General features: G+C 29.7%; 1 protein-coding gene across 6 annotated transcripts in view; it reads right to left on the bottom strand.

The window, feature by feature from the left end:
• Positions 1-666: 666 nt before the first annotated feature.
• Positions 667-10,206, bottom strand: part of LOC117168120 (phosphatidylinositol 4-phosphate 5-kinase type-1 alpha-like) — a 47,121-nt gene continuing 37,581 nt past the window's right edge. For 2 of the 6 annotated variants that reach the window (XM_033353520.1, XM_033353521.1), the window contains one exon: positions 2,215-3,311. In XM_033353520.1, coding sequence (XP_033209411.1) covers positions 3,147-3,311 — 165 coding nt within the window. In that variant the 3' untranslated portion in view covers positions 2,215-3,146. The other 4 variants (XM_033353525.1, XM_033353527.1, XM_033353522.1 and 1 more) reach the window with 4 other exon arrangements.

The raw sequence follows: 10,206 nt of genomic DNA, 5'->3' as shown, positions 1-10,206 counted from the left end.
AATTTAATACAGAATAGAGACAACACTCAAACAAGAAGCTTATAAATTATTGGGAAGGTTAGTTATTAAGGTTAGGGAAAAATAAAATTCACTTTGAAACACATATACTTCAAAATTTTCATAAACAAAAGAAATATTAAAAAATAAAACTGTTCAAACTTTTCGCGCCCCATGATATCAAAGTTCCGGTACAGCGACAGTTGTTGGAGGGAGAAACGTGTCTCAACTCTTCTTAGAGGATCTCTAATTCCAGTGATAAATGCGAGAATGCACACAACAAAGTTTAAAAGTAATCGACTGTGCTAACTATAAAGTATAAAGGTTGGGTGTAATAAAAAATACGTTTTCTGTTTTAATTTAATAAATAGCGCGCAACAATAATTTATTCTTAAACACTTATAAATACATTATCTTTATCTTATACACTGAGGATGAGGTATTTTTGTGACGTCATTATACATGCATTTTAAATAGTCCTCTAAATGCACGCATATAGTAAAGAAAACCACTCCACGCTAATACAAATTGTTAATAAAACCGCCGATTTTGAGTATTTGTGTGCATTAAGAATTAATAAATTTCTCAAATTTGTCTTATAAGGTAATTTAAAGAAATTATTTTTCCATAAGATATCTAACTTTGGTTTGAATTCCTGAGCGCTCTTAAAAAAACAGCAGACATTTCGAAAAACATTTTCAAATTTCTGACTTGCATATGTTTACGTTACTTTATGTAAGAATCCAACATTTTATTAGATTTTCCCTATAAAAAATCCCCTAGAAATAGGAAGGACCACTGCAAACCTTACTCAAAATTTCAAGACAGCTTCTGTTAAGAATTAAATGAATGGCAGATATTATACTTTAGTCTTATTATTTCCACTTTCTTAATGGAAAAATATTCATAAATATAATTTTATAAATTGAGAAAAAAGTAATCAGTCTTAAAAAAATAATTACATAAAATTCTTTAAGATATTTTAAGGACAAAAGTACTAAGGAATGTTCTTACCGACAAAAAGAGCCGATGAAGGTGACAAATAATCTTTTTTTTTAATTTATAAAAAGCAATATAAAAAGTAATTCAGCTAAAAATAAAATTTGCCATTTTTTCTGGTTCGTATATTTTTGCAAACAATTTTTCGCCGTTAAAAATTATTGTTATTGCGATCGCAGAAAATTAATATTCTTTTCCAGGCCCTGTGTTTTTGTCCTTATAATAATAACGCATATTCACAAATACCTTAAGATAGAAAAGTTAGAGAATTACCAATTTTAATAAGATTTATAAGAAGTTCGAATAAGGCTGGCAGTCGATCCTTGTTTTTTTTTATTCAATATTATCACTCTGTAAAACCTTCTTTGAATTTCTTCAAAAGTGTAAAGCTTCTCAATCAAACCTCAGTTAAAATTGCACAGGTTTAATAAAAACAATTAAATGTCAACTAATATTTGAAGAAATTCTGAGAAAGTATTTTAATAACTTTATTTCTTTATATTTAAAAAGAGAAAATTTTAAATTAGACAATCTTATATTGCAATTCTCAAATATGAGCTATTTGACTTTACTCTTGAGTCAAAAATTCTTATCTAACAAACAAGCTGTCTTCACAGAAGAAGCTTGAAAGCATGAGCTTCATGCAGTACTTTACAAAGTACATTTTGCACAAGGCACGTAATAAAATGCCTCACTTCTACTTAAATAATTAAATTTTCGAATTTTATATTTTTTAGAAATATACAAATCAAAAGTCTTGTTATTTCTACATTAAAAAAAGTGATAACATCCTCACAAATTCAAAATAGTAGGCTACTAGGATTTAGTAAATTTATTAAGCGACACGACTTCTAGATTTCTGATATCTACTTTACATAACAAATTTAATAAATATATCATTTAAAAATAACTGAATTTTTCTGATGTTATCAAGATTTATTTTAAATTTTCAATATTTGCTTATAAATGAAAAATTAAATTTTCAGCAAAAGCGAAGCCTAAGGTCACTAAATTTTCGATTCTACAATAAGGAAAGGAATGCTTAAATAATATCCTTTTGTCGTAACCTTTCCATTTCCTTATGTATACTTACACCAACTTACATTAAATGAACCCTCCGATCGAATGGCCAATCGATTTCATGCTCCGTTGTCATTACAAAAAAAATGATTATCTCCCACTCGCTTGCCTAGAGGTGGGTCTGAAAGGGGGGAAATAGAAAAAACTGAATAATTAATAATTTGATAAATTTGGTAAATTAATAAAAATTGAAAAATACGCCGAATAATAAAAATAAAATTGCACCCACATGCGTTTCAGTCTTATCCGCTAATCGATTAGTACATTTAAAATAATAATGCTCACTCTCAGTGGTAAGACTTTAATATTACCAACAATTTCGATTATTAGAGGATACAACTAGCAAATACCCTATATATTTTTTACTGCCTACCTAACTTTTTCTTGCATAATTAAAAATATGAAGTAGAAAAATAGTACAATAGTTGGTTTCAGTGAGTTTGTTTTGTGTAAAAGATTTAGTTTTGTCAAATTCAGAATTTCTATAAAAACTAAGAAACAAATATTTTATATGCAAACAAGAATACTGTGAGGGTTAAAGATAAGTACAATACTTAAATCTGAAAATATATCTACATTCCTCGATAATTGTGATGTAATATATTTATTATCTGACTTACTTTACTTTGTATCTATCGCATCCTTATTTTATTTGTGTATGCAATAACAAAAATCGTTTGAATGTAGGCCATTCAAAGAAAATTCGATTGGTTTATAATTCCAACTTTTACAATATGGCTTAAGCTGATCGATATTATTCATTTTTAATCATAACTATTTTCAAATTTTTCGATACGTAAAAGGAACAATATTTAAATAACTCTCAAATGTTTATAAGTGCACTTTCAAAAATAAATATTCTCAATGCTTTTAAGTCATGAATAATTTCGTCTACAGGAAAGACAAAACACTTCTGTTATTATTTCTGCGAGTCTCGTAGGTAATCTTATTTCCAAGTCCCAGATGATTCTTCGAAATTATTAAGTAATAAATGATTATCCCTTCATCGATTTCACCCAGCCTTCAAAGATTCAATGCAGCTTTTGGGACTCATCCGAGGATTTTCATAGTCATGGTCGTCTACGTCGAAGGTTCAAGGCATGTTGAACTGCCGTCACAATCGCAACGTGTTTTAAACTTAACCGTTTTGATTCAGATCTGGCAAATCGATGAGATCCTCGACTGAAGTTGTGATCAGAGAAATCTATCTGTTCGAAACTGTAGGTGTCCCGTCTCTAGATCATTCGGTATTAATGGTTAGAAATTACTTTTAAAAAAGCATTTATTCTCTCACGTATTCTATTCTAAATATCTCGACTTTTTATTGATTTTTTCGCTCAAAGCCAAAACATAGACAAGATCAAGTGATCTTTGCTTCCATTCAGGGTGGGCACTCACGATTCAGAAAATCATAACTGTTCATTTCTCAATTTTTTTCAGTTTGTCAAACATTATTCGGGTCATTTAAACTTTCAAATTCCAGCCCTTGAAGATAAACAATTAATACTTTGAATTCCATACTTAAATAAACATCTTCAAATCAATGTACTCAATGTAGAACAATATTATAAATTTGAAGCTTTTAAATATGAAAATGACACGTTCAAAATTGAAAAATTTCAAGCTCAAAACATCAATATTTTACAAATTTGAACCTTTCAAAATTGAGTAATCTCCCAATTAAAACATTAAAACTTGTACAATACCAAAGCAAAAACTATCAAAACAGAACCATTTTTATTTCGAATCAACATTTTATTCATTATCAAGACTTTACCTAACTATCGGTACTTTCAATTCGAAATTGCCAAATTAAGGAAAAATTTAATTTTTAATCGGACAGTTTTTTAATGGTTCAATTTCAGATTGTACCATTTGAAGCACTTTTAATTTGAAATTGTCAAATCCTCGAAATTCTAACATTAGTCTATCTGATTTTCATTATCATTAATATATACAGGTATCATTTTTAAATTGCACAATTTTGGATGACTTCGAATTTAATCCTAAAAATGTGACATTTTCCAATTCAAAAATTTTTCCAAATTGAACGCTTTCTATTAAAAACTATTCATTGGATTCGAAATTAACAATCAAATTTTAAAATAATAATACCTATAGTATTGAGAGGCTTTCATTTTTAATTCTGCAACATTGGACGATTTAAATTTAATACCAAACGATTTCGACTGTTTTAATTTAGAATCATTCAACACTTTCAACTCCAAGTTCTTCGATTTCAAACGCTTTTTTTAATTGCTCTATATTACAGATTTTCAATTTGAAATTTTCAAAAGCTGAAAGAGCCTATTAGCGAAATCTTGATAATTCAATTTTGTTCAATATTGAATGGTTCACTATTTTCATTATTAAAGCTTTCAATTTAAAATTAATTTGTTGAATCTAGAAGGAATCAATTAAAAATAATTTCTGAATTTCAAACACTACAGAATCAAAATTACCTAATTTATGCAGTTTCGACATAAAAATTCAATTTTTAACGTTATGAATTAAAAATACTTCAACTAATTCGGTAATTTCAATAAATTAAAATAAATGGATTGCTTCCAAAGATGAAAAAGTGACCCGCTGGCAGAATTCTAATAAGAGTTCAACTTTTTTAATTTTTTAATATTGCCAATTAAACTTTCCATTAGAATCATGATTAAACCTCTCTACTAAAACTAAGAATTAAAAACATACTCGGCCAAAAAATATATTTAGTCTTTTCCCGGTTTTTTCAAGTCTCAAAACATTCCTGGTCATTTACCGATTTGTATGGTTTCCCGGTCCAGTGGCCACCCTGTTTCATTTGATCCTGGATTTGTCTAATTTTTCAATTATGCTTCTGAAAACAGAAATACTATGCAAGAAGAAAAAAATCAAATCCAGAATTGGTTTTGAAAGCACAATCGAAGAAGAAAGTTTGAAAGCTTGGAAAGAAAACTCATGCTAAAAATCTAAAAGCGACGTAAGGACTGTTCGAGACCACGAAAGCTCGCAAGCGACGGATCTTCGAGCTTTTGTATATATTTCTCAAATTGCCAAAACACTCTTCAATCTCCGAAAAATTTCTACAGCACCTTCTTCAAAATTTTCGACAAACATACGGACCAATCTTACAATACTTTTAAAACTACGTACGAGAGAACGCACAATTAAAATAAGACATCAATGGAGCACATAGGCACAAAATACTAATAACACAGAACTGCGAAAAACTCTGGAAAACGTTCGGTACGATAAAAAAACAACAGCAAGTGACGTAACATAAAATTATAAAAATTATAAACTTCAAATAAAATTAATAAAACATGCAGCCGATTTAAAACTAAAAGGATATCATACAAATAACTGATAGATATTAATCTTAATTTTATTTTAATAACAATATATTTTGCAGCTTGTATACGAAAACGTTTCCTTCGTTCCAACACAATTTTAAGAAAATCAAAGCTTTGTTATAATTCAACCTCCATTACATTTCGGTTTAATTTCTTGCTTTCGCTATTATTTAAATTATTTGTGTAGGGGTATGTGACATCCGATTCCTACCTTACCTTACCTATCTTACATATTTTTTGGACCATACCAATTCCACACGAAAGTAGATATTCAGCTAAATGGTATGCATGGTCAAAAAAAAAATTCGTTAAGGTAGGAATGGGATATGTGCCACATGCCTTTAAGTCACCATTTTAAGTTAGTAGCTAAATGCTAGTCACAATGTACACCAGGATCGTATCTAAGAAGAAGTAAAAAAGATACTAAATTCCTGAGATTCTGTACTTTGCAAGTCTTTCATTTAATTTCGTTTGTTTTTATATAATGTAAATAAATCAATTTGGGATTTCAAAAACCTGGATGCGACCTTGGTGAACACGTTTCAACCTCGTCAGGTAAATATTAATTTATTCGGACTATTATGATACACGCACACCGATGTATGAGAAAAATGTTAAGAATAGAGTTATAGATATTTATAATAATGGGAGCAGAACAATAATACGTTCTTGTTATGCGTAGACCTACTGACTTTAAAAATTCAAAACATTAAATACAACGTAAAAAATCCTCTCGATATAAAACATTTTCATTCGAAGTTCTACTTTTTTCACTTTCCAAGCCGACGGCTCTATGCAATTTCTAAACTTTCCTTAAGAAAGGAAATTAAAAAAATTACTCAACAAATTAATCTAATTTCTAAAGAAAATGTACATAATTTGAGTTTGCTTCCCTTTGAAAGTCTCGTTGTATACTAATGATGCATTCTAAATATAAAAAATATAAATGATACACATAATTGATCAAATGCTTTCCACTGACAGCAAAGCTTAAATTAGTACAAAAAAGTGTATAAACTGATTACCGCGCTTACTTACACTTTAAAGGAATGCATTTCTGGCAATTCTGATGCGCCTAGCTTTAACGATTTCAAGGAAAGATGTAAGAACCCAATACCAGATGAGATATCACAACTGCTAAGAATGTAAAAAGTGTCTATACATCGTATGTACAACATTTAATTTTGTGAAGACGAAAGCAAATGCCTTCAGATATTTCCTTTAATTGGTGTAGACAAATTATCAAAAATTTCAGAAAAATAATATACCATAAATACATTTGCACTTTGAAAGTACCCACTCTCATTATTCATGAATCGTTTGATTTTTAATCATTATTTATTTAAGTAAAAGCATTTGCTTAAGCTGCAAGACAAAACTGCAATTCAGTAGAGTGTACATCAAGGCATTGTAACTTACACCCTCCTTATTTCGTATCTCAAATTGATATCACACAACATCCACAAGCGTTAAACATTAAATAACATTTGTAGTTGAACAACATTTTGGCCTTTCAAAACTTTTGCATTAACTTCCCTGCCTTTTTATACAAGGGGGAATACCGTTTAAACTGATTCTATACACAAACGCTCGAAATTAACGTCAATTCGCAGGAATTCCGAAAAATGGTGGTAAAATATAATTTGATCAATCTTAATAAAAAATTAATTTGCGTAACAGGGTTGCCACTCAAGAACCAGAAAAATTGCAGCCATTTCCGGTTTTCAACAATGGAAATTAAACAATCTCCAACAGAAAAATATTTTAAATGGTAGCAGCCCTAAAAATTTTCCCATTATTAAATTGTCAATCTATAATTATTTACTTTAAAAGACTTCAATTTATTTATTTAAATATTTCATATTAAATTGCCTAAATCTCAAAACTTAAATCTTAGTCTATGCGATTTTGAATGTAGCGAATTTACAATCATCCAAATATTAAAAATGGTTTAATTCATAAGCTCCTTGATTTTGAACGACTTAAATTTGAACCAAAAATTGTTGAATTTACCAATAATTAATTTGAACGCTTTCTATTTAAAATTCCTTCTACTTTGTAATTAAATTTAATAAATTTAAAGGACAAAAATTCAAGCGCCACCGAACATATTTGACCTACGCTCACTCACTGAATTTCGGTGAGATTCCCCTTCTATTCTCCCTTCATGTACAGAAACTGTGGTCTACATTCACCGAATTTCGATGAATCTAGACACGGACCATTTTAAAATGTTCAATTTAAGCCTTGAAAATTAAGCGATTTTGCATTTATATTTTTATAATTTTATAATCAGCACTAAAAACTGTAAAATCTTAAATATGAATAATAGCGTTTTTTTAATAATTTCAAAACCAATTCGTTTGCATTTTGCATTTATATTTTTATAATTTTATAATCAGCACTAAAAACTGTAAAATCTTAAATATGAATAATAGCGTTTTTTTAATAATTTCAAAACCAATTCGTTCAATCTCACATTATTTAATACTTAACTATTCGCACATTATATAATAGCATATTATTAATTTCATTATTTCATATTTTCAAATATTTAGACATTTTAAGTGGTCGAATAAATTTTTCCACCCAAAAGTAAAAATTATGAACCTTCATGTTCAGAAAATAAATTCACTGTTATTTCGCGGTTTCCCGGTCCAGTGGCCACCCTGCAACAGATCTTTATAAAAATCGAATTTTTCAACTATGTATTGTGAATATGATATTCTAATTGCAAGGTTTTAAATTTTAAAAACACTAAACTTCAAAACTTAAATTTCGAATACACATAGAAATCAGGTTTTTTCTATGTACGTAGCGAAAAAATCTTCTTTCTCGCCCGTACCTGAATATATGTATAATACACTGCTTTGTTTGTCATTTGCAGAGGGATATGATTAAAATCCACGCGATTATGTATCTATAAAATTCCATGACAGACAGAGTGAACGCGATAAACAATAGATACACATATGATTTTAAAAAAAGTGTTAAGCAACCACCAAAGGGTCCCACTAGGAGAAACTGCCATCTATGAAAATTGAACCGGCTCCCAGTAGAACCGCGTTAAATCACACCTATGGCCACGTCTCATGACCGTGAGATGGTTGGACACAGGTTATAGCATGTGTGTGTGTGTGTGTGTGTGTGTTTGGCGTCCGCGTGAAAAAGAACATTATGGCCGTTATGGAGTCATGTATAGGGGCATATATCCAGATAAATTCCCGCCCTTTTAGGCCTAAAATGAACCTTCTAAGTTTAAAAACAAGTCACCGGGGAATGAAGTTAGAAATTTCGAGAAAAACGTATTTAAACTTGGTGAGTGCCATCAGCGCTGATGTTATATTTTTTCTTCGAACATAAAATATACCTACTTCGGATTACTATTTAGATATAAATTGAATCCTAATTAATTAAGTATAGGTCCCAGTATCAAACCCCACTCAAACGCAAAAATGAAATTTAAAAAAAGGGCCCACAAAGGGCCCTTTTCAAGCGGACGCCCGCACATACACACACACACACATATCTATAAGTATTTACAACGCCTTTGAACTTGTATAGTGTACATACCTAACAAGAGCCGTAACAATAAGCAATATTAACGAATCTAAGATCTCGCAGGACAATTCCTTTTGTATATTTTACTTAATCACATGGTCAAGATATCTTTGTCTTTTTCTATTAAGACGCTTTTCTATCAAAGTGAGCTCGTAATCAAATTTACTCAAAATAAGGAACCTATGAGTTATGAAAAGTTGCAGCTCAGAAGTAGATTTTAAGGGTGGAGTGGCAAAAGGACGTATCTGACAAAGTGGCACTTATGTAGGAGAGCGAAAAATCATTGTGTAAAATCGAACCCGCAATTAAAAGAAAAACGAAAATTCTGCTTCCGAACTAACTTATTGCTTAATTGCTACCATGAAAGTTTAATTGAAAAGAAGCTTCCAGTTCTGAGAAAATAATTTCCGCATGTGATCATGTCGAATGACATACACAATTAAAAAGTAATTTTATGATCCGTCCTGAGACGTTGAGTTGATAAGTAAAGACAACGAAAGTTTGATACAGAAATCATTTAGTTCCGAGAATATTAAGTTTCTGTTTTTAGGTTAGAATTTCATGGGTTCGGAAAAGTGTCTTAGAATCGTGACAAAAATTATAATTTCCATTTTTTGTTAAAGGTGACACGCCTCCAACATTTTTAGTTGATGAACATAGGGAGAAAACTATTCTTCGAAAAAAGTTATTTAGCTCCGAAAAAATCAACTTTCAAGGAAACAGTGTCACAATGTGACAGACGATATTCACAAAAAGACTTTATTTGTAATGGGTATGAAAATGTAACTTTAAGGTATTGCTACCATAAAAAAATACAATTACGAACAAATACTTTTAACAAGATGTGTATTTGAATTTTTGAAAATTTTCTAACCAAAAAACCCATTTTATTCATGTTTTCAGTTACGTCCTTTTGCTTTTCCATCCTTCATTTAATACGAACAAGGAATTCTAAATTTCAAGATTTCTATTACATTTATAAAATCCGAAAATAAATATTTCAAGGTAAGATAAATCACTGAATCTTTTCAAAAATAGTGCAAAATTTTATATAATATTCTTACAACTTCAAACACTTTAAATCTGATTACTTAAAATCAAAAGTTTTTCGAGAGAACTGAATTAATTATTTTTAATATGAAATTACGAAAGATATACACCAAACCTTGAACTGAATTCGGAGGGACCGAAACGTAAACAGTGAGGACCGCCTGACTCTTTTTCA

Source organism: Belonocnema kinseyi, chromosome 2 (assembly GCF_010883055.1).
Source record: "Belonocnema kinseyi isolate 2016_QV_RU_SX_M_011 chromosome 2, B_treatae_v1, whole genome shotgun sequence".
In the NCBI taxonomy this organism is placed as follows: Eukaryota; Metazoa; Arthropoda; class Insecta; order Hymenoptera; family Cynipidae; genus Belonocnema; species Belonocnema kinseyi.
The sequence above is the reverse complement of the archived record's forward strand: the minus strand, read 5'-3'. Positions and strand labels throughout refer to the sequence as shown.